This window comes from Neodiprion pinetum, chromosome 3 (genome assembly GCF_021155775.2).
Source record: "Neodiprion pinetum isolate iyNeoPine1 chromosome 3, iyNeoPine1.2, whole genome shotgun sequence".
Taxonomy (NCBI): Eukaryota; Metazoa; Arthropoda; class Insecta; order Hymenoptera; family Diprionidae; genus Neodiprion; species Neodiprion pinetum.
Window position 1 is genome coordinate 8546684 of NC_060234.1, and position 25078 is coordinate 8571761.

General features: G+C 36.9%; 2 protein-coding genes across 4 annotated transcripts in view; one reads left to right on the plus strand and one right to left on the minus strand.

The window, feature by feature from the left end:
- LOC124214746 (facilitated trehalose transporter Tret1-2 homolog) overlaps positions 1–12776 on the plus strand; it is a 51823-nt gene extending 39047 nt beyond the window's left edge. Inside the window, exons 1-3 of one of the 2 annotated variants that reach the window (XM_046617360.2) lie at positions 155–781; positions 8968–9269; positions 10280–12776. In XM_046617360.2, the coding sequence (XP_046473316.1) occupies positions 771–781; positions 8968–9269; positions 10280–11616 (1650 nt within the window). In that variant the 5' untranslated portion in view covers positions 155–770 and the 3' untranslated portion in view covers positions 11617–12776. Of the gene's footprint in view, positions 1–154; positions 782–8967; positions 9270–10279 lie in introns of those variants that run through there. The other variant, XM_069134471.1, reaches the window with a different exon arrangement.
- Positions 11278–23189, minus strand: Rop (Syntaxin-binding protein Rop). Of its 2 annotated transcripts, none has more exons than XM_046617362.2 (11): positions 23109–23189; positions 19961–20257; positions 19060–19163; positions 18124–18272; positions 17812–18027; positions 17394–17495; positions 17101–17308; positions 16403–16651; positions 15512–15699; positions 15275–15429; positions 11278–15023 (listed from the first exon to the last, which is right to left on the minus strand). In XM_046617362.2, the coding sequence occupies exons 1-11, from the start codon at positions 23134–23136 to the stop codon at positions 14962–14964; spliced, it is 1758 nt and encodes a 585-aa protein (XP_046473318.1). In that variant the 5' UTR covers positions 23137–23189; the 3' UTR covers positions 11278–14961. The 2 variants fall into 2 exon arrangements, with proteins under 2 accessions (XP_046473318.1, XP_046473317.1); XM_046617361.2 differs by lacking the exon at positions 19060–19163 and adding an exon at positions 19420–19523.
- Between the last annotated feature and the right edge of the window lie 1889 nt (positions 23190–25078).

The window sequence follows — 25078 nt, forward strand, 5'->3', positions numbered from 1 at the left end:
CAACCGACCCGTGTGTATGCGCGTATTGTACACGCACACGAGCGTGTTACCAGCGATAGATAAAAGGCACGTGGTTAAGAACCCCCCCCCTCACCGATGACCGCCCACACGATTGTTGACCCAAGATTCGTTTATATAAAGCCGCGCGCTCGCGGCGGACGTCGCTCAAAACGCGACAACCAGTCAAGAAAACGCGCAGAGACCGCGTATCGTCGACCATTTCGCGGACGTCACGCGTTTCGCCCAGTAAGCTGCGACTTTACCCTCGGAGAAATAGAAGGATTCGTTACCCTCGTCGGGATGGAAGGATGTACGGCAGAAGCAGGACTGTGTAACCTCGGCTGGGAAAAGAAAGAAGAATAAGAAAAAAGAGACAGATTAGGTTCGGTCGTACAGTTTTTCAAACTTTGCTTCGACGACATTCTAGATTCTTTTTTTTTTATCTTAATACCACGTTTAAAATAAATTCAGCAGTTTTATTTACAGTGCAATTGATGCAAAGTGTGTGGTTCAAAATGGTCAACGCGACTGTTGATAAAATTGTTATTTTAAACAAGAAAATGTCGTCGAAATAAAAAAAAAAACGACCTATACGTGATTAACGTTGCGGCACACATATGTTTATTGTGTAATAAGTAAGCGAGAGTGATAAAAACGAGCGATATACCGGTAAAATTCCAATTGCCGAAGAGCGGTTTAAGCTTGGAAGAAAGAGAGAGGCTGTGATATTTTTGGAAACGAAGGAAAGAAAAAAAAACGAACAACGCAAGATGAATAACGCGTAAGTACGAGTAAAATAATAATATATTTACACGCATAATTACACGTCTAATTTCCAATTAGTTTCCGTCTTATACGGATAGAATATCGAAACATTGTACAGGAATTTGGGGAGGTTGGTTGGTCAGTTGTCGATATCTTTTTTCGTAATTCCAATCCGAGATATCTGTTCTCCTGAAAATAAAAAAACGTCTCTCGAATATAAAAACAATGAAATCAAACGAATCTGAAAACATATCGATGCCATGCTTTCGGTTTTCTTTATAATATCAACATATCCGATTTACGTATTATTGAAGAGATCTTTGTGGCTGACGAATATCATAATTTGGAATATACTCAATGTACGATTACCTCGGGATAAAATTAATAGATCGCGTGGGCAATTCGACCCTGGCGAAAATTTTCTACGCCAGACTACGAAAGTGTTCCAAATGACGTAGGAGACGACTAGATATAATCGTTTTTTACGTCATTTGGAACACTTTCGTTGTTTGGCGTGGAAAATTTTCGCCAGGGGAACTCTCGTTAAATCGCAAAGTTGGTTCTGTGCAACGCTTTGGCATAGTTTTTATCTTTGCGGAAATAATCAGCGATAGCAGAATGTCAGAAGGTATTTCCTATTAATAACTACAGACAAAAGTTGAAAAAAAAAAATGTACGCCAGGGGTCTGCCACGAGGTCTTGTGGTTATTGTGAAATCCCCGGGATCTCGATGAAAAAACTCGAACGATCGCCGAGGAAGATAATTTTCAAATCTCTCTTTGTGTGTTTAAACGATTCTCTTGGTTGTGGCGGGAAAACCGAAGCAACGGCTTGCAGCGTCCGATGCGGAGACTATTTTTACATCAGTGCATTTCGAGCAGCTGATCGCGTAAACCGCATGATTCATCCATGGGATGAGATCTCGGGAGAAATGTCTTGCTTTCGAATATCTGGAAGATACAGTTCGTCTAATTTCATGTTGACGATACGTTTCAAGATCGACAATCGAACAACTGTGAAGGAAAATATGCTCTGAAGTTCGAATTTGTCGGGTGTATTTACACGTTTCGATAAGATAATTCTCGTACTATTATAAAATATTTCAAATTTATACAAAAATAGAGTCTAACATGCTACAGATTATGCAAATGCGAAATTTCATCGAGAAAATTATTGGTTTATCGAAATTTTGAACACGTAACAAATGAATTAAAAACACCAACTACTGGCGAAGTGGGATAAAAGCGAGGCATCAAAAATGTACCGTCACAAACTGAGGTTTAGTCGACTCGTTTGTTCTTAAATAAATTGGGACTGTGTAAAAATTCAGGCTTATCCTACCGTATAATTTTATAATTCCTAAGTTTGCGGAATTTGGCCAAATAGCATCAGGTTTATCTCGCTTTAGCCTGTGAATGTGAGGTAATGCGGAGGGAACCTGATAAAGTTATAAATTAATAAAATAATTTATGGAATGTAAAAAAACATTACGGAATAAAAGGACCAAAAAATCAAGTTGAAAATTGATGAACATCTTAGAATTAGAAAAGTTAGTATGACGTCAATCCAGAAATTGAACTTTCTATCAACAAAGCTTCAGGAACATTAGCAATTGTATTGGTAATTAATTGTAAAAAAATATGATTCATCGAAAAATTAAGAATTCGAAAGCTCGAAGCGTGCAAGAATCGTATTGATGGAAGGATGATAGGAATGATTAGAGGAAGATTAGGGTCTGTGGGATGTAGAAATTCGTCGATTAAGAAAAATTCAAATTCAGAAGGGCTATATGTAGAATCGTTTACAACGGAAGAGTAATCGAATATTCTGGCAATTCTTCCTAGGCATTGAGCCTTTTCTACGTTTAGAATGTCTACATTTCGCGAAGTTTTTTCATTAGAAAAATCCTAAAATTCTCGTTCTTAAATTACCAGCTCCGATCAAATGATCGTATCAAACATTAAATTTTCCTGAAATCATGCTCTCGAAAGTATGAGTTTTTCACATTATATAGCCCGTCGAATGCAACGTGTCAAAAACCGTTTTTAAAAAGTAGATATCTTGGAAGCAGCACCGTTCGTCTGAATTTTAATCTTTACTGCTGGCTAAAAATCTTCATGAGGTCAAATTTAACGTAAGAATACATGATTAAAAAGCCCATTATTTCATAACTTTAAAATAGTCCGATATTCGGTGAAACGTATAAATTACAGCCAAGACAAATTTGGCAAATTCTACTCCTTCGACGTTATTCTCAAGTTTGAAAGTAATAATTTTCGTCAAGCTGAAATTCGGACTAATCAAAATATCATCAGCATGTTAACATCCTGTTCTTACCATGGTAAAAATCAATAACACGGGGCCTCCTATTTTTATATCCCGCTGTTTGTTTCGATAATTCAACAAACCCCGGACACAATTAACATTGGAATTTCGTACACATAGCAGCAAACGCCTGTGTGCATATAAAGATTCTTCCGCGATCTCGGATTGCCACGCATCGCGCTCGTGGCTGTTCAACCTCGAGGCTTTGATAATGAGCAAAGCCACTCTTTGTCTATCTCCGTCTGCCTGTTTCATTTATTTATTTGTTTTCTCTCCGTTTCGTTCCAGCGGTAAAAAATCTTCTCTCATTGTCAGCTGTTTTTCTTTGCGGCTAATATATTCGATACTGCGCTGCATGCGTGCGGACTCAAAAATACATAACAAGGCCCACGGATTTTACCATTAAAAAAAGACGATAATTGTCGTAAATAATAAAAGACGGGAACACCCATGATTCGTGTGTAAGTCAGTGAGTCTGCGCGTAATATTGGCCTCAATTCGACAGAGACGGTTATGCTCGATCGGGTTCAATATTTTTCAAATTTCTCCCTAGAAAAAAATTGACGTGTTATTCGGAACGAATTACTTCTAGTTTGGAAGCTTTCAAATCCAGAAACGATTAACCCGATCCAATTGTTACATATATATAAAGTATTTTTTAATCCCTTGTTTAAATTATCGTTATAATTACGGGTTTTCAAATTTCTCATAAGAGCTGTTACACCGAATCATCGTTTATTGAGATCAGAATTGCAAAAAGCCGGTATAGTTATTGTTGAATCGAGAAAAACATTATTTTCCTCGTAGGTATTACTGGCTATGTGAAAGTAAAGAAAGAAAGAAATTATAAGTCTGGCTGAGCTTCAACAGTCTATTTTATGCATTGCTGAAGTCTCTGGAACTCGTTGAAATCGCTGTGTATTGCAGGAGCCGTTAATCATTAACTTAAAGACAGAACGAATCGTATTGCGGATTAAAAAAACAGAATTATCAGCTCGTATTTGGTTTATGTGAATCATTTATTTTTTTTTTTTTTTGATTGAATACGAACAAGCATCAATAATTCCGTCGGACGATTCGTTAAGTACTTTTTAAGTTTGTCAAATCACGAGCAGAAACGAATTTCTTTCTCGCTTTTTTAAAAAAATTTCAATTTCGTTAACAGCAGTTTTGATTATTTCGGTCACCAAACGATGCTGTAATAATTTCGCTGAACCAAAGTGTACCATTACTGTTTATTCTTTCTCGAAGGAATTATAAAAAAGCAAACTCTGAAAATAGGTTGTTTAAAACCTGCGCGTTGTTATGATTTATAGAGCATCGTACGACTTAAGACGGAAATACTCTTTGCAGTAACCTGCAGAATAATATTTACAGAGTTCAATACCGATAAGGTTGGCTTTTTGAATGAAATTATTGCGTTTACGTGAATAAAGGTAAAATTACTCAATCTATCAGCGTAAATTTCAACAAATTCAACAAACATTTCATTACCATTAACGAATTTGAAGACGTTTTGGAAAAAGTCTTGCATTACACAGTTTCATGATTTCGGTCGCAATGACTGAAAATTTAGTTTAACAAACTACGCTAACGGTAGAAATAATTCGTTAACAGAATTTATAACCGACACGAAAGAAACCAACCGTTCACGATATGCGTGAATCATATTCGACCATATTGAAGTTACTTTGAACGGACTATACACATACGCACACGCACGTTTTCCGTGATTAATTATCTGTTTACACGCTGCTGCAATCATCCTCTGTACGACGCTTGTTTTTATTGAGTAAATTTACCATGAAATGTACAAAACGGATCCATTGCGATAAGCCCATCGTTGCGAGTCTGCGAGAGCTCGAATAAGCTTCGGTAAGCCTGCAAGCCTTCCGCATTCATCTACTTCATGTAAAACGTCATTACGTCGGTAGGATAGAGTATAAAAAATTCTCGGTGTAATTCTTGAACATTGGAAGGGAAAACAATACGATTAATTAGCCAGCGTTAACGATTAATTTTCAAGACAGGTCAACTGTAAATTTATTCTCTTTTCATTTTCTCGAAAGTGACAATTTTTGGGAAAAAAGATCACAAGAAGATGCGATTTATTAGAATCCTTAATGATTACGGAAAATAATGTTAGAAAGTATACGCTAATTATAAACGGCAACAAAAATTTAGAGATTAAAAGGTGTTAAATGATTCTCTCAATTAGCTGGTTATTACGCACTGGCGAAATATTTGTCTTCATTTTTCTTAGTCGAATTTTCTCTTCTATTGATTCAGTAAATTATAATTACGAGTGACTCGATAAGAATAAATGCAAAGTATTAGCACACCACGTGTACCTCAGGGGATGCCCTGATCGATTTCGACGTTGACGTATATGTCTCTAAATATCAAAGTCCATACATCTCAAACGTAAAAAAGGGCTTAAAATGTCCATTCCGTATGCAATTCTGAACAAAAACACTCTAACTCATTTTCCTCAGGCGTAGAAATAAAGAAATAACACAGATTCTACGAAACCGCAATATTAAATCCGTAACATTCATGCCATTTCTTTATTTCTACGTCAAATGAAAATGCGCTCGAGTATTTTTCTTCAGAATTGTGTATAGAATGGTGCTGTTAAGCTGTTACCTTTTTCGTGTTTGAGACACGTGCATTTCGATATTTGGAGATATAATACGTGAACGTTGAAATCGACCAAGGCAACCCCTTAAAATACTACGAAGCAAAAATTACTTTGATTCCTTATCAATATTCGTACACTATTTACTAAAATTATTTGTAATATTCGTGTGAATTGGAATCGAAATTTTCCTTCTCAAGTTCAAAGGAAATCTATAACACAATTTGTATGACGAATTATTTATGCTCGCAATGGAGCTATACAGTATATACCTGTATACTGGTGAAAACCAATAATTTATTATCACTCTGACGCCAACTGCATTGGCATCGATTATGACTATTATGGCTTTTGTTTGATCGTGTTATTAATGAAGTGTAAAGACTTTTTTTTTACGGGCACACACGCGCATCTGAGTAATTTATGGGAAGATATGGCGCTTTGTTTCTTGTAAATTCAATTTCCGCGTCCATTCGGTACATCGCTCGCCGGTTCTGTAGACACAGGAATGAGCAAACGGCAAACAACTTTAATATAGTGTTTACAAGATACGGGATACGACTTGTCACGCCGGTTTCCACTCCGCGAGATATCGTATCCGTGTATTACATATCCATATAAGCATGCCTGCCATACCATAATACGTCACATCACGTGTCGGCAGATTCTCGTAGTGCAGATGAAAGTACTCGTCGTCCGCATTCGCAGCGTGGCAGCAGATATTTTTCAAATTATACATATTAATTACTCCGATACGGTGATACATGGATATACCGAGAGGAAACGCTGAAACTTGGAAGATTGAGTGTCCGACCGCGCATGCGCGAGTATTGTCGGATTCACCTGCAGGTTGGCCACCTTAAGCGTCAGCTCTTAAGCGCGGCGATGCGATTTTTTTTTATGGTGAGCAACTCGCAAACAGTTGATGTAGTGAATCGCGAAGGTTTAGCGACCCGTTATCGTTAATTTATTGACGACTGATGACTGGTGTGAATCGTTGTAACAACATAATGCCGAATTTCCACTCGACGCCGAGAGTTTGACACCTCGTGCACCGTTTTGGGTGAGTTGGCATCCGTGGCTTTGAGGCGAAAATGTTGCCGCGGTACAATCTTGCCCACCAATAGAATTCAATTACTTTTCGCATGCGTGGTTTGTCACTCGACACGCTGAATTTCACCGTTTTCTCTCCGTAGAAGTCAACGTGGTTTGTGTACATTATTTAAAATATGGCATGATTTTTGCCCTCCTGCCGTTGAGCGGAGTGTCAGAAACTATCAACTAAGGCGTTCCAGTCGCAGAATATCCTCAATCATTCCTATGCTATTAAAAGTTAGCTCCACGTGTTCTTTCTCGACTCCGTGATGAGATGATTTTGGTTTATACCTACGATGACACTTTGGAGAAAGTACAGAAGCTTGTGTTTAAACAAACAACCGCGCTCGGTGATTTTTGTTTACACATAGGTATACCAGGTGTGTAAAAATGTAGATATAAATGTAGATAAAAGAGTAAAATTCGAAAGAAGAACAATAACATGATGTTTAAAACATAAAAAGTGGATATTCGGCGAAATATCCCTGAAATTTTTCTTTTCGTTTTCAATTTTTTTAACCTTCTAGACTCTTGGAGCTGCTCAAAGTCGCGGTCTTTTGGAGTTGTCCAAAGAAATTTGTGCGGCATGGGAGCGATTTCTATAAATGTTGTGACTATCGTCATCCATAGTATAGTACATAGTGTAGATTGTAATATAGTACAAACTGTAACGAGTGGCTTCTACTTTTAAAAATAGAGCAAAGTGGACACGCTATATATGTACGTGACAGTATGATGCGGAGGGGTATAATATTAACCGAAGATTGTAGGGCTGTGCGCCAATTGAGAGCATTCGTATTGCGTTTGAAGTTTCACATTCAGAATAACTTTCAACCTTTGAATGGGATCATCAGCTTGTTTGGAGACGTGTGATTTTTACACAACCCCTTTGTCATCTCGTCTCTTTTTTTTCTGTTTTTTTTTTTTTTTATCATGTCGTACCGAATGAATTGTCGTTGTTTTTTTCGAATCAATTTCACCCCATTTTACGGCCAGTCACTTTTCACAAAAGTACCTACCGGTAGACGCTTTTATATGGATTTTGAAGATCGAATTAGGAACTATAACTCGTGGATGTATTCAATGTATATTTGTGATCTTTCGTTCAAACAAAACGGTGCATCTGAAGATTCTTATATTACATGGGTCAGATTTGTCGGTCTGTTTCAAACGAAATAATTCCTATTATGTTCCTTAGTTATTCCGTCGGTCAAGTTTCTTTTCATAGTATCATTTCGGGTTATTTTCTCTTACAGAATTTAACATTTCCTGTCTACGCTCGATTATTGGTGTAATTTCTATAACGACTCGATCTTTTATACAAACAATTTTTGCAACCCTACAATACGTGACAGAGCAATTCCAACTTTATTAGAGCTTTATTAAATTGAGATAGAACATGTGTATAATATCTACTGATATCCGAGAAAAAAATTTGCACAGGGTGTTAGACTAGCTCATCGTCAGTGCAATTTATAAAAAATTTTTGAAAAAAGTGCTAGTAAATTTTGAGATTTTTACAATAAGAGTTAGCTGAAAATATGATAAAAATTCTCACAAAAATAACTCTACACGCGAATGACGAATAAGAATAGGTGAAATTTTCACTTGGCTCGAATTTTCAGTTGGCACTTATCCACGTGTTGTTTGACTGAAAAACGCTAGATGATGCCAAATCTCAGGTCACTAGTGCCCTTGGCTTGCCAGTTAGGTATCGTCAAAAAACACGAATGAATGTTTTCTTTGTTTGGAATGTTAACCTTGAAACTTACGAGTCTGGTTATTTATGAATTTATTATGAAATTTTGCAAACAAGTCGTGAAACGATAAAAATATCGTTAAACGTAAAAATTTGTATAATATTAACATGTTTTATACTATAGTTTTGTAGTGTAAGGTTTTGAAATATTATTCAGACAATATTCAAAGCGGTTATCAGTGTGCTGAAATAGAAAAAAAGAAAAAAGAATTACTCGTTTTATTTTCACATTCTTTTACAAAAAGATTTAATCGGTATTATTTTAATTTTTTTTGACTTACGCACGTCTGAAAAAATCTTTGCAGCCTTATCGGGACAAAATATAAATAAAATATTGTCAAATTTCAAAACAGGACCTAATTTTTGTGATACATTTCTGTTTCAGGAAAGACCAGAGCAACCTCGATCCCGAAAAAACTTCGCTCGTGAATTTGGAATTAAATGCGCAGATACAGCCGGCGGTGGCTGCGAATTCGGAAAAGGCGACTCCAAGTTCGTACGTTGTAACCACACCAAATGCAAAGCAGGGAAGAGGAAGTGCCTTTAAACAAGTTGTCGCGGCCCTCGTTGCCCAGTTGGGAACGATCAACACTGGAATGGTATTCGGATTTTCGGCCATTGCTATTCCGCAGATGAAATCATCGGACAGCTTTATCAAGGTTAACGATACCGTAGAGTCATGGATAGGTAATTCATTTGCTTTTTATATGTAACTAGAAATATTTTATTTTGTATTTAGATGTCCATTTTGTTATTGCAGCTCATCTTGTTCACAAATAAATTCTCTAGAAACCTCCTCGAATGTGAGTTTTTCTCTCAGAAAATCAGTTTGCAAACAAAATAAGCTCTGGTCTATCGCAATTGGGTAAAAGATACCATTTTTTCGTTTATAGATGGAAAGAAAGATTTTTTTGACGAACTTCAATTCCTTAAATAATTCAATTCCACTTTCAAGATATCGAGTTCATAATTGTTTGATCATGTCAATTTTTTTTTGTACCAAACGATAAGCATGATGAAAGCTTAATTAACGTTTGCCCATTTCATACCGTATATTTTGTGATCTAAAAACATATTTAAATTACAAGTCTTGATCAGAATGCCCTTGTATTGCGTTGTCATAATTCGAAATCGCAAACTACAATGAGCTTAATTTTTTCAAGACGAAGGTAGAAATAGAAATGGAAAATCGTAGTAGAGCTATAAATTGTAAAATGAGGTGCAGCATTGTTATATCATGCAGTCATAACGTAGCTCTCTAAGATTAAGAAAATCGAGAAGTTGACCATTCAAGATGAGTTCAAAGACTTCGAGCAGCCTCATGTCAATCCACTTGATTGTCAATGATTTCACGTGACTTTAACTCGTCATATGAAGTCAAAGGAAACAATTTGAATTCAAGTAACTTCAGATGACTTGAAGTCAGTTGAATCCATGTATACGACTCCAACCAACCTTACGAAGTCAAAAGTCTCAGATTGAGTTCAAGCGATTTTGAAATGACTTTAGGAGATCTCACATGAATTCATCTGACTTCACTAATTCACGTGACTTGTGCAATTGAATACAAGCCACCTTTTCGCGAAGTGTAGACCTGACTTCAATTCGGATCTAGCTAGAAGACAACAGAAAAAAACCTTTCTCGCAATTGAAAACTTGACGCAAAAGTGCTAACAGACCTCTAATTTCATTTTCAGCAAGTATCAACGCGATCGGCACTCCAATCGGCTGCTTTCTGTCCGGTTACTTGTCAGACCTTCTGGGTAGAAAGATGACGCTGATCATAACGCAGATACCAACGCTTCTGGGATGGGTCCTAATAACCTTCGCAACGAACATCGATATGATATATGCGGGCAGGTTCTTCGTGGGTCTGGGCTCGGGGATGGTCGGTGCGCCGGCGAGAGTCTACGCCGCGGAAGTAACGCAGCCTCACCTCCGAGGAATGTTAGTGGCGATCGCGAGCGTCGGAGTGAGCACCGGTGTTCTGGTCGAGTACATTATTGGCGGTTTTCTTCATTGGCAGATATGCGCTGCCATAAGCTCCGTGGTCCCGCTAACCTCCCTGATCCTGATCTTTCTCTTCCCCGAGACCCCGTCGTACCTGATGTCGCGTCAGAAGCCGGAGCAGGCGAGACGTGCGTTAGGCAGACTCCGGGGGAAGAGCTGCAACCTGGAGCGGGAAATGGACGTGCTGATAAACTTCAGCAAGCAGAATAAGGTCCAACACCTTTCCGGTCCGAGTGAAATCTTAAGAGCCATCCTGCAGCCCAAGGTCATAAAGCCCTTCATCGTTCTCGCCCTCTATTTCCTGATCTACCAATGGTCGGGAACCAACGCCATCACCTTCTACGCGGTTGAAATATTCCAAGCCTCAGGCGCGAAGATGGACAAAAACTACCTCACCATGATCCTCGGGGCGGTCAGACTCGTCTCGACCGTCGCTGCCTGTATTTTATGCCGAAGATGCGGCCGTCGTCCTCTGACCTTCGTGTCGTCGATTGGATGCGCACTGTCCATGCTTGGCCTCGGGATCTACAAGTTCGCCACTATGGCGGAAGCGGCGGAGGCGGCAAAGGTGGCTAAGGCTGCCGGGACGACTGACGTGATTTTGAACAGCGCTCACTCCTGGATACCGGTGTTCTGCATATTTAGCTACACCATTTTCTGCACTCTCGGATTTTTGGTCATACCATGGGTGATGATCGGTGAGGTTTACCCGGTTCAAGTCCGCGGAATCGTCGGAGGCCTGACCACTATGTCCGCTCACATCTTCGTATTCACGGTGGTCAAGTCCTTCCCGTTCCTGCGGGTCGCCCTTACGGAACCTGGTATCTACCTGATGTTCGGTATGATTCCGCTCCTCGGCACGGTTTATCTTTACATCTTCTTGCCGGAGACCAAGGGAAGAAGCCTTCAAGAGATCGAGGACTATTACTCCGGCAGAACGAAGACTCTGGGGCCGGCCCCCAGGTCTGTCGCACCCTCCGCACCGCAGGTCCTTGAGCCGCAGAAAGGCCAGCTCCTGCCTTGAGTCTTGGTGTTTTACGTATTTATGTGTATGATTAATCGACGAGGGTTCAACGGCGGTCAGATTGCTTCGACGTTTTGTTGTTGGAAATATTCGACAATCCGTGACACCCAAATAGGAAAAAGACAGTGATTTAGTTTTATTTATAGTTAAATTTTATGCAAGCTCAAACCATCGCTAGGTTTCAAGTACGGATAAACCACATGCACATTGTGCACTGGCGCTATATTAGACCCTTCCAAAAGGGATGAGTTCAAGAAAGATTCGCCTATATAGGGCAGCTAGGAAAGTCTCGACTGTTTGTGTCTTGATGATAATGATCATGGTGCTACGGATGTAGATTTAAGGATTTAATCGAATTGACATTGAATAACTGTTGTTATTGATCGCATTTAGAAACGTTACGTACCCAAGTATATGTGACAGTTATACAATTATGCATACTGTTGGAGAAATATGGTAAATTGACCTTGACTCATTTCACGTCGAACGGTTATGAATAAAATGTGTTGGCAATTGACACAATTGGCGAAACTTATTACAGCTGCTAACGTCTTTGCTCACGCGAATATTGAACCCCTAGTGACATCTAGTGACTACTCATGATAAATGACTACCAAAAATAACTCGAATTTCTATATTGAACAATGAACACAGAACAGAACCTCGACAGTTTGTTGAAAAACGAATGTTTACATCCTTTTAAAAGAACTTTTTACGCATCATTTATATATTTAATTTCCAACGGTAGTGTATAAGATGTATAAGTATATTGCTTAAATTTAGAACCTCAGGGATTTATTTGAGAAAATTTGTATGTGTGTAAATAATTATATTTTAAAGTACGGAGAAATCGGGTGAGTAACGATTCGGAGTCCGATCTTACATATAAATATTATTATACGTACGTACATGTAATATTATATTATTGTACAAATTGACCTGATGACGTACACGTAGAATGTTAACGCTGAGTTTTAGGTTTCCATCGCGAGTCGACAGGTCTCAGAAAATATACTATTGTAACAACATTTGCGAATAGTTCTACTATGAATAGTTATAGTTACGTCATGTACATCTAATTATTTACTTTACTGCCATCACAAGAAAAATTCTCTGTACCTGATCCGACGTGATATAAAATTCATGTTAACAAATCGTAACCTGTTTGTTGTTTATTTAAAATTAGACACTCAGAGAAGATCCATTAAAATAGTCAGTAGATCATCGTATTATCGGTGCCACAGATCAGTACTCTAATAGGCGCCTTAATACGAGCAACTGGGCATGCAAACTGATGCCCCAAGTGCCAAAGCCGCAAGTCCACGGACATTCAAATATGCGTTTTGCGCAGTCGCAGTCTTATCCAGGAGAAATTCATTCTGATTCATCCCGTTTGATGTTAGATGTACGGTTGAGGAATCCAGCAATAGATTTGCATCCGTAATCGTTATGATTTACCAATTGATTCTCTTTTTACTCGTTCTAACACCGTCGATAACATTTCAAGTTTTCAAGTTCCGTCATTTGTGTTCCATTCGAACGTTTCACTTTCTTTATTGAACGTATAGAATCGACTCCATAGCATTGGTACATAATGTTTAGAAAACTTTGCCATCAAAGGAAAAATAACGCAACACGGAAAAACGAAAAGTCAACTGTATTTAAAAAACGGCTATCTTAGATTATAATTTTATTACGAAGGGATTAAATACGGATCACGAATGAATAATGCCGTAGTTCATATGATGATGACATGTATAGGCCTTTATAAGCAGAACACTTCATTTAGCATACAGCTAGATACATAGGTATATATTATATTATATATTTTATATAATTTATAAATATTGTGAATTTAATAATGATAACAATGATAATAATATTTTAATATATATATATATTAAAAATTATCTTAAGTAACGGATAATATTACACTGACCGATCGTGAACGCCGTTTATGTATGTATATCATGTGTGTGTGTGTGTGTGTATGTGTGTGTGTAATACACATTATATACTTGAACATTCTTTGAATCTATACAATTTATTTTAAAATATAGGTATAATATAATTAATAATTTAGCACATCCCATAACTCGTAGTATAATTTGATCGTAAGTTTCAAGATATTATTGAATTATGATTATTATTCACAAACCAGCGGCGAGTGATTTATACAGCTTTGGGTGCAACTCGTGTTTGTTGTATATGGAGATCAAACTAAACATGCATCAGGAAACACAGATTTCTATTCTTCTAGAACCTACGTGTAGCACCGGTACTATTGTTCACTTAATCTAAATACACAATTGAAATCATCGCGGACTGTAGTTTGCTAGGTAGAAAGTATTAATTGGTTATCTTCATTGATGGCGAAGACAGTTCTGCTGTATGTTATACTCAAGCTACATAACGCAAAACCACGACTGGACAACTTCGGCAAGTACAGAGTCAATCTACGTATTTTTGACGTAACATTGTTAATAATTATTAGAGAGAATCCGATTCGCGTTAGAACCGCTAAAAGGTTCAACAAATTGTCTCTTACAAATATACTCGATAACATTAAACTGAAAATCTTTAAATATACGTATACAAAATAATTAATTTTCAAATCATCAAATAAATTAAAGATAATAGTTATATGAAATTCACGATTGACGATAATATTATTTAAATAATTCGCAAGTCAATAACGGAAAAATAGAAAACATTAAAAGAAAAATGTACACAGTTATATCATCATTTTATCACTAATATTTTTCTTACACTCAGGTATACTCGCATTCGACATAATTTCAAAGTAGCGAATGATTTTATGAATAAACATAGTATATTGCTTGGAAATGTATGTACTACATCATATACACGTACTTCATATATGAACACTACATCGCTATCAGCATTATCAACGCATAAATCTTTAACGAATTGTCCACCATATAGGCACTTAATTTTGGGGTATAAATTATTTCTCTCTGATATTCTCTCTTCCGCTTTCTATTTTTTCCTTTTTTCTTATTCATTTATTGGCTAAATGTCTAAAACTAATCTCTGTTATCTTCTATCAGGTTCAGGTATAATTATCATACTTCGTCGTATACCACTGCTACAGTGTATACGTGCATATACATATATATTTATATATATATATATATATATATATAAGATAGGACCCGCTAATACATATATATGAATTGACATCAAGAATTCATTATAATTCTAATCTATGGTTGATAATACTGACAAAAACCAAGGCTACAAGCACTAACTGCAGGTTCATCAAAGAATCTTTGCGTAACGTTGATTGCAGGAATGTAATGTTATTATTTAAACGATCAGTCATTACACATGCAGCTTACTCAAATCCGTTAGGAACGATTTTGGTGTGATTATGTGCGAAGAACCTGTAACACAAATCGGATACGTTTAGGGAAATTACATCTTGAGTTAGCACTACTTCAGGAGCTCGAAGTAAAAACCTGTTAAAATCGAAAATTACAGAAACTGAACTGCAAGTATCTATATGTCGTTTAACTTAAATATCATCCACGGATTAGTATGTTTTCAACTTTTTACTCTTTCTACCAGTTTTCTGTATTGGTTCTCTTTCAAAAATGCAATTTTGTAAATAATAAATTAATTCGTATTTTCTTACCGATAATGACTTCCCAATTTTTCAATGCATTCGTTACTTCGTATGCGCAACGGATTTCCGAGAAGCAAACACCACCGACGATAAATATTATCAATCTAGGTACGTTCTTGATTGTTTGTTGACCTTTATCCTTGTGCCAGTGACCATAGCGGGCGCTGAAAATGTTGAAATTAAACTTAGGCAACCTGCAAGTGTGAAAAAAATGCCCTGAAAAACGGATAAATTTTCTATGTTTACCTAGTCGGTGCGTGATATCCGGAGCTTGCTGCCCGTCCAGCTAAAAACGGGAAATGCTTGCTATCTAGTTTATCTTCGATGCAGTCTTCCATTACATCCTTGATAATTGGAGTCCAGCGGCTCATCTGGTAAGTTTGTTCGGTTATTCTTTCTTTACGAGTTATGGTGTACATCTTTTTGCGGTTACCCTGTAGAATGCAATCGTTACATTAGGTGTAAGCAAGTTATTTCGTCTGTAATGGAGTTGATTGAAAAAATGACTACAAAATCACAGTAATCGGAAGAAAATTTCACTGTGGACAGCATTAAGGTCTGCGAGCACTATGCGGCACAGCATGGCACAGCACTGAGTGGAAGCTGACTGAAATATTATGCAACTGTACCCTGGGGAAAAAGTTCATGTGATAAATCGCATACCAGACCTACTTTAATTTCTAACTTCCCGTTTCCGTTTTTTTTTTCAAAGAAAAAAAGAGGTTATTGTTATCACCCCGGAAGTGAAAAAATTGAGTTTTCGTTAGATATCGATGTTTCAAGACTTATGAGTGGGAAATTCGTCGGTGAAGGTTAATTTTTGACAGGAGTAAAACCGTTAGGGTTCATTTGGCAACGTTTCGGCTGGGCCCAGCCAGCCATCATCAGGAACACTTAATAGACATTTCTAAGCGCTTAGATAGGACTTCATGATATGGCTACCACGGAGGAAGTTCCAAACTAAATAAACCATTGTGGAGTAAAATTGAACGAATCTACCAAATTTTTGGCCGTTTGAAATCGATAACGTAACTCTTAATCTTATTTTGAGTCTCATTTTATTCAGTATTTTAGTCTCTTTTTCATTGCTCTAATCACTTTGAGTGATTTTTATTTTAAATAACTATTTGCACTTACTTCTACCACGACGTTGATACCAAGATTCGCCATATTGACGATGGTCTGCTTGTCGTCCGGGGATATTTGGGCGTGGTGAACAAGACGGTTCAAATTTTCCTCTGTAATGCCGTTCTTGCTGATAACGTAAAGCGCTATTATACGTAGTTTGTCTGTGTTGTCGACAGTTTGATCGAGTAAAATTGGCGTAATATTACGCATGTGATCCTTTATGCGCTCTCCTTCTGCATCCGTTCCCATCGCCAAGTCCTGTAAAATATGAAGATAAATTTTTCAACCTCGTCAAGTATATTTATTACTACAATTTCCCATCTGTTATTGTTACATCCCAAAATCGCGTGAGATCTTTTGGTATTATGATGAAGTAATTCGATTGATGTCAATGTGAAAAATTTTGGTGAGTCACTAGATTTCTCGAGATTCAGATCCCAATTATTCAAGGTAAAGTAATATTTCTTAGCATCTTGACTTTCCAGCTAACTTGTTTTCAATCTGAAATAAAATACAAATTCTACGCGAATTATGTGACAATGATTGGCAATGTAGCTGACGTGAGAGAATGGGATGCATTGTTACATAATTCATTTCCTTTAGATCGAAAACAAGTTAGCCGGAAGGTTAAGCGATTAATGATATTGCTGTACAAATGCAAAGTGTCAATAGTATTTTGAATGTAATGATACAAATAATATGCATACCTGTTCAACTTTGCAAAGCTTATCGACGTTTCCCTGGTAACGTTTCATACAATCTTCGGCAAGATGTAAATGTGTCGCGTATTTGCTGAGCTCTTTTTGGTACTGTGGCATCTTCTTAATCATCAGCGAAAGATCTCTCATGCTTTGCTTGTCCCCCTGTGGCATCCTCTTAGATTCCGTAAACTTCTTCAGGTTCTTTGTTACATTTCTGGGTACAATAAAATTATGAATTCATCGATATTAGGAAGCAAGGCATATAAACATATGTACTACAAAAGACTACGGGCACTCACTGGGATACGACAGCTATGTGCTGATGCCGGAGATCGACCCATAACTCGTCGTTTTCATCAAGTAATACTTCTTTTTCAGCTTGTCCAGCGGATGCTTCGTACCTAATTGAGTAATAAACATGATTAGCAAGTCGTCAATGCAAATCGAATAACAATATATGGGGTTTTTTTATGTTAGTGGGGCCATTGTTTCTGACTATATCTCATCTTTCTTACGAAATGAAAAGTAGATTTTTTAAAAAGTCTAGTTTTCAACAAATTTCACAACTTAGGATTGGAAATTTAAAAACATTTGGCAGATGTTTTTCTGGGCTAACGTGAAAATACGGGAAAATTCTTTTAAGAATGGATGAAAAAAAAAAAAAAGGTGCGACATGGATACTCTACGATAATTGCTAAACCAAATTGTAAGACGTACTTGTACACATCATTCTCTATCTCTAGTAAATCATAGGCCATAGCCTGTAGAGTGAGTTCGTGTAGAAGTGGTGAGACAGAGTCGAATCCTCTATCGAGAATAAGAAGCTGAGACCGCGCCTTTTCTGGTCCCTCCCCCATTGTCGGCTCGTCAGCCTTGTAGGCATCGAGTTTCTGCTGCACCATTTGTGCCAGTTCGACGTTGCGGTCAAAGTCGCTGTAAGTAAAGAAGTTAAAATTGTACTACAACTTCGGCGAGGTTGCTTTAAGATACTTCTGAAACGATATTGTGTACTAGCTTATTATTACACACCTTCTATATCTGACAGATGGATATTCCCCAAGAGTAGCGCACAGCGTTGCGATTTGTTCAGCGATTCTTTCCATGTTAGCATTTCGCAAGTTTATAAATGAAGGATTGTAACTACAGGAAAACGTTTCAGGGGAATCCAGCGAGAATACCTGGAAGCCGTTAATTGTTAAATTAGATGATATAGATAGAGTCACACCTAATGAAGCAAAGCAATGTAATTTACTTATGATCTGACTAGCAAGAATGATCAATTCAACAGATACATACGGGGTGCATTTTAACCACACATCAATCATTCAGAGTGTCCAGTTATTGCGCAATTAAAAAATTCCTTAATGATCGCAAGTAGGCTACATAAAAATTGTCCCTTTCCTAGTCACGAACTTTACTGTGTATCGAAAGTACGTAAGTAAGTAGAGTTCGTTACGAACGGTTTAATTTCTTGCAAGATTTGAAAATTGTATAAAAAGTTTTATGAGACTTGTTGAGATTTCTTTGCGAAATTAAAAACCCTGAGATGTCTTAGACTTTCTAAATTGATGAGCACTCTGATTGTAAATGAGTAGAGTATCAGAATACCGTTGACCAATGGTTAATCACATGCGCATGCAATGAAGAACAAGAATAAGAAGAATGAAAAGAAAAAGAAGTAGAAGAATAGCAACGGTTAGAAGGAAGGTTGATTTGTTGACCATTGACCTGCTTGAAGGAAATAATTGCAAGGCAAACTGTTCTTTTAGATGAAAATAAAGACAAGACGATGCATCATGAGTTTGAAAAGAGCGATAATCAATCGTAAGCTTGCAATGACAAATGATGTCTAATCTAATCTGGTGGACGCTACACTTAAATTATAATGCGTTCATCAGAAGGATAATTTACGGTTTTCGTTCTAATTTGTTGAAAAAAAAAAATTCTTCTGCAAATATTCTTCACCTGCGATTCGTACGGCAGGAACGCGATGTTGATCTCTTTCAGGGTTTTTATCTTTTTAGCAGCTAGAGACTTGCAGAGTTCATTGAACAGCTCCTCCGGGCAAACTGGACAAGTGCAGGCACAAATTGACAGCAAGCGAAAAAGTTAATTCAATGGCAAGATCTGGTTCGTGTGTCGTTTGATAAGGATAGAACATGGTCGAAATGTGAAGGGTTTTGGGAAGTTGGGAACAGCAACAAGTCATAATCTCGGTTGTGTTTAATAATTCGATGATATTAAATTTGTGATTAGTGTGCCCCAATACCACGAAATACGAGTAGGAAAGAAGAATTATCATTTACTATACAAATAATAAATTACCTGCTCCTCATACGGTATGAATGCAATGTTGATCTCTTTAAGTGTCTTTATAAATTTAGCAACCATCGACTGAGACAATTCTTTGAACAACTCATCGTCGCACGCTGAAAATAAACAAGCTCAAATTCTAACTGTAACTAAAACTAAAATTAATAACAGAATTAAAAAGTGAGACATTTCTTAACAATTTCATGTTTTTGTAATGAAGGATTTCAAAGATTTGAACTAGATGGAAAGAAATACTGAGAACCTGAATTTGAAACAGGTACTCTAAACCTTTAAAAATGAAACTTAACCGAGCTTGCAAGAATTTAAAGTTAATTCCCAGGTTGCCGAATACTCGATAGGTCAAACAGACGCCGCATGTGTAAAATGTAAGCATAAATGAAACTGTTAAAAATTAAACAAACAAGAAAATAAAATCGATGTTTTTTGGGTGAGTTTAAATTAAACGAGGAGGAGTGTCTTATGTATGACGGTCAGTTTATCACGTCCAACTAAATCTGTGCCTGGCGATGATGTCGCAAGGAAATTATCATACCTTCGGTAAAGTAAACATGGGCGCTCTTGTACATTGTCCTTGTCGGATTGTTGAAATCCTCCATAAGTTTTTGAACGGATGGATTGCACGGGGTGATCAGATAGATGGCCTCCATAGTCGGCAGGGGCTCTCTCTTCTTGTTGATGTCCTCGACCAATGTTATACCCTGCGCGCTGATGTCGTGCATTTTGCAGCACGCCGAAACCATCCTCATCGCCAGCTGATCGACGACCAGTATTCTCCATTCTACGCCACCTGCTGTTTTCTTTTTCTGTTTGATGACTTCATTCATAATCTCTGAAAGATATTCATCAGTTTTATGTAATATCGTATATTTTTCTATCACAGTTACTCTCGCATAAGTTCTCGCTTTGACAGAGTATTCAATTAAGTACAAACGGTTAAATTTATACAGAACAAGAATTTTGTCCTCATTGCAAGTTGTTTAATAAAAGTTATGTACGTTAAGTTCCGATTGATCAAACTTGATGAAAAACTTGAGTTTTCAGTTTATTGTTGTAATGGTAAGTTTTTAGGAATGAATAATGTCTAATTAGCTACTTGAAAGTACATAACAGTAGACGATATATTCATAATTTCATTTGTTATTGGAACACTTTTCGTTCAATCCGATAGATCGAAACTTCAAGTAAATTAAAAATGATCCACATCTATCATTATTCGTAAGTGAAATCGGTCATAGCTTTACAGGAAAAAAAATAAAAAAATACTTTTGGATTAATATACTTAGTTTCATAAAAAATTGTTGTGATCTCATGAATTATAAACTGTGACTAAAGCTCTCATGAATTATGAACCCATATGAAATTCCTTGGTATTTTGAATAGTGTTAGAATACAAATGCTGAAATACATAATTGTGTGTGAGTGTAGGTTGTACGATATTTATAAAGTCATCAGAAAATCAATGACGACTGATATGAATAGGAATATAAGCTCAGTTAGTGATAGAAAGAAAGTGAAGTAGTTGGTACTATAAGACAATTTGATTTGAAAAATTTTATAAAATAAAATCATGTCGGTACACGAATTATTGGAACAATTCGTATCAATAGAAAATTGTATAGGTATGAGATTGGGTCATTACCCTGAAATATAAATAATCGAGTGAATCTATTTCAGTGAAATAGTAAGATAATAATTTCAGGATAGCCACTAATTTAGGTTTATAGAATTCTCTGTTTTTCCAGGTTGATTTTATATCCAAAATCTTGATTTTCCACATAGATTTAGACTTTTAAAATTCAAATGTGGAACAAAAAAAATGTAACCAATTTTTAAAAATTACATTCTATATATTTTCAAATCTTCGTGCTTTACTTATATTTAAATTTTTTCCTCAAAACTGAATTACATGTATACACAGATATGCCGAGTATTTTGTTAAAATATTTGCAATATAAAAATTTGAGTACCAAATTTCAGTTTTTCCAGAATTCCGGTACAACTCCCTAATTTTTCCAGCTAAAATGAAAGTCCTTTTTTTTTCTAGTCATTTCCAGGAATTTTTTCTATCGTTTTTCTATCTTCAATAACGAATGGTATTTTGATATAAAAGTATTCGTAAAGTAACGTAATTTCTAATTTCGAAAAGTAAAATTGTAGAGGCAAAATAAAAGTCCCCGACTACACCAGGTTTTCCAGGTAGAGTGGCAGCCCTGAATTTTATTAATAAATTAGATTCATTCTTTTTTTATCTAATTAATTTTTGGCAATTATTGCTAATTTAACAATTTAATTTAAATTTAATCGAGCCGCTCATTGCGGCAAAACAATAATTTAACGTAGTTCCTTTGTCTGATCGTTTCTGTAGTATAATATTGAAATAAAAATAGATCGCAAGAGATCAGCGGGATCGAATTCAATTCCCAATATCAGACTTCCGTTTTCAAACAGGTGCGCAAAAGCTAAGCTCAGGCGCTAACGAGATTATCGGAACACGAGGAGCCCGCGTTCGTCGGGTGACCTCCCGGTGCTCTTGTAATCTTCGACGGTCTCGTATTGATCCACCCCTGGAACCAATGACGTCACGCCAGCCGAATGACCCCTTAAACTCGCGCCGACGCATCGAACCGAAATCAAACGTTGACATATGCACCGCGTTTTTCCGTCTATTTTTGCAGATTTTTTTTTTTGTTTTCTGCCTTCTCCGTTAGTTTTTCCCACGTTTTTCCCACCGAATAAGGAACGAATGTTTCTTTATATGTAAAAGCGTTCGACCCACTTCAGTCATATTCGAATTCATTTTGAAAACAAAATATGAAACGTAACGTCTAATTTTAACCGGGAAATGAAAACAAATGAAGACCGATTACGACTAGTACGCATTCTGGGAGGATCAATATGCACTTTGTGCACTAATTACAGATTCCCTAGTTGTCAACCAATAGACAAACAGGAAATCTAGGTGAATTACACTTAATGGTGTTCGATTTTTCTGTAAGCCTAATTTGTCAATATATTCTAGTGTCAGACGTTAAATACTACGTTTTCTTTTCCTGTTATTTCACGCCACGCATAAGGTATCATCACAGGTAAATTGACAGGTGTTATTTACATCAACGAGGTATGCTAGAATGAGCTATTCGAATCGTATTAGCCGAGGGCGATTATAGTTAACGGATAGTTTCAACGATTTGAGAACGTGTGAAAAACTCGAAGCGTGCCTGTTAGACCGCTTTTGTCACGAAGCGAAGGCATTGCGTTGAGTATTTTGTACCATTGCCTAGCTGTCTCAGTCGAGATGAGTCATTGCGGTTTTCAGGGAGAGCGAATCAGAAAGCGATGAGGTAAAGAAACAGCGAAGAAGCGAGAGAGAGAGCAAAAAGAGGGAGATGGAACTGCCTGCGAAACCCGGCGAGTCCCGGCATGGACAGGGAAAAAGGAGACGCGTCGTGTTTTCCGAAATTTGACGTATCGCGATACCTACGGCCGGGTAAAACTACGGGGAAATCCTCGAGCGATGTACGCCCACGTATCTACGGGTTGCTTGTCATTCTCACGAGCCCGGAACTGGGCGGAAAATAGCACGAATTAAGCGACCCGGGTTTGCCCTTGACTTCTCGTTGCTTTCCCGCTAATTTCTACACCCCGTTAATCAGTAATACGAAATTTATTTCTCTACTCACTTTGACCGACTTGTGCCTTGAGCGCCATTTTGACAGTTGTGAGCTTCTCGAGGTTCCCACTAAGCGGCGCTCGAAACGGAGGCGGAGGTCAAGCTTTGACTGCCTTTGCGATTCGCGGCGTGCAATTTGTGCGTGGGCGATAATCGAAACGGTACGAAACAATCGACTGTAGAGACGCAAAAGTGATGTAATTCTGGCACAGTACGCTGACAGTGTGTGAAATTATGTCATAAATGGTTTCAGAATGAAATATATATGTATGAATGTGAAAATTTTATTTGATTCGACAAACCGAAACGCTGCCCCAATTCTAGTTTAAAATTGAAAATGTCAAGATACGAGTATTTAAATTGCGTTATAAAACGTAAAATAAGATACATAGTGTAAGGATTTATAGTTTTCTTTGTAATGGAGATATATCTTGTTGTTTGTCATTTTATTTTGTATAACTGTATACCTTACTTCACTTTACGGTCGGCAACTGCAGTTCAAATCAGTTTGAAATAAAAAAAAAAAACAAATGCAACATGGCGTTCAAACTATTTTAAATATATTTCATCCTCCCGATAATCAAAGCGGAATAACACTAAAAAAGTACTAACGAGATGAGATAATCATCTTATGTGAGCCGGGCAAAGTGTCGCGATCCTTTTCGGCTCCAATTCCACCTAAAGGCGAGTGTTCTGAAAAACTACGATTTCAACAGATAAAACTCTTTCCACCAAGGTCATAAATAGTAATTAGTATTCAGTATAGCGTACTCGCGGTTCACGCATGTGGACGGAATTTGTCACAAAGAAAAGTCTTGTTGTCGGTATATTTATCCGCTGTTTTCTCGATATTTGCAAAGTTTTAAGGCTCAACAGGCTAATTAACTGTAATATTAATCGAGTTAAATTTTGTCAAACCAATGTGTTTTCAATTATAATTCAGATGACAACTGAAAAAAAACAAAACGATGGTGAAGAAATTATTTCAAATTATAGGCTTTAAAGTTTATTGTAATCTGTACTACTGGATTTTTCAGAAGAAAAACATTTCATAACCAAAAATGTGACGTTAAAATTCCTCCACCTTTTAATATTGATTCAAAAAATGTAAAAAAAAATATTTTTTTCACATTGTTGTCATCTGTGAATGCTACGAAGTTGTTATTTGATGATATTTGCTTTCTCAAGAGTAAGGATAAAAAATTGAAAACAAGTGTACATTTTTCTCGATTATTCCTTATTTGCTTAGAATAACTGTGACTGTAAATATTCAGCATGAATTAGTTGCACTTAATTGTTATGAAATTACGTTGAGGGAATATTGTTATAAGCAAATTTAAGTCGTATGGCTTTAAAACTGTCACAATTAGTTGTATCTCTTAACTCTTCGTCTGTAATCTTGGGTCCTTCATGTCCAGGTCAAAACGGTTTCGATTAATAATTTTCTATGAAAAGAAGGGTGGTCGCTCCTATCCCCACCTAAAAAAAAGGTCCCAGACCCTGCGGGAAAGTTGCTGTGAACCGGTCGATCCGGAGCAGACACGGAAGGCCCAGGTTTACAGACGGTGAATATTGAACTCATAGGTGAGTGAAAGTGTTTTTTGCATGAGTAAACCTACCTAATGAGAAAGAAAATGGTATATATATGACTTATTGTTAGTGTTAGCACAAAATGGAGCAACGGTCGGCTGAACAAGTGAGGTGCGTACTTCGGTGTCAAAATAATTTTGATTAACCATGTAAAATTTCGTTTTTAACATAAGAGTTGACGAATAAAAGTTTTAAATTATTCAGTTTGTAAAACGAACGATAAAAGAAATGTCTTTTCGATAATAAAATGTGTGAATACTAATGCCTAATACATGATTTATTGCCTTTTTTACCTACCCTGACTTGAGCATTTGATTTTAAATAAATGAGGTGAAATATTTTTTTTCTTTAAAGGTTCAACCTTTAACAGGTTTAACAAAAAATATGTGA

What these genes read in the sequence shown, in the direction of transcription:
- Rop (XM_046617362.2), bottom strand. Translation starts at nt 23,136, where the DNA reads ATGGCGCTCAAGGCACAAGTCGGTCAAA. An exon ending in CCATCTGTCAGATATAGAAG is followed by an intron (nt 18,028 to 18,123) that starts GTGTGTAATAAT and finishes CTTTACTTACAG; the next exon opens with CGACTTTGACCGCAACGTCG. An exon ending in ATAGAGAATGATGTGTACAA is followed by an intron (nt 17,496 to 17,811) that starts GTACGTCTTACA and finishes TTACTCAATTAG; the next exon opens with GTACGAAGCATCCGCTGGAC.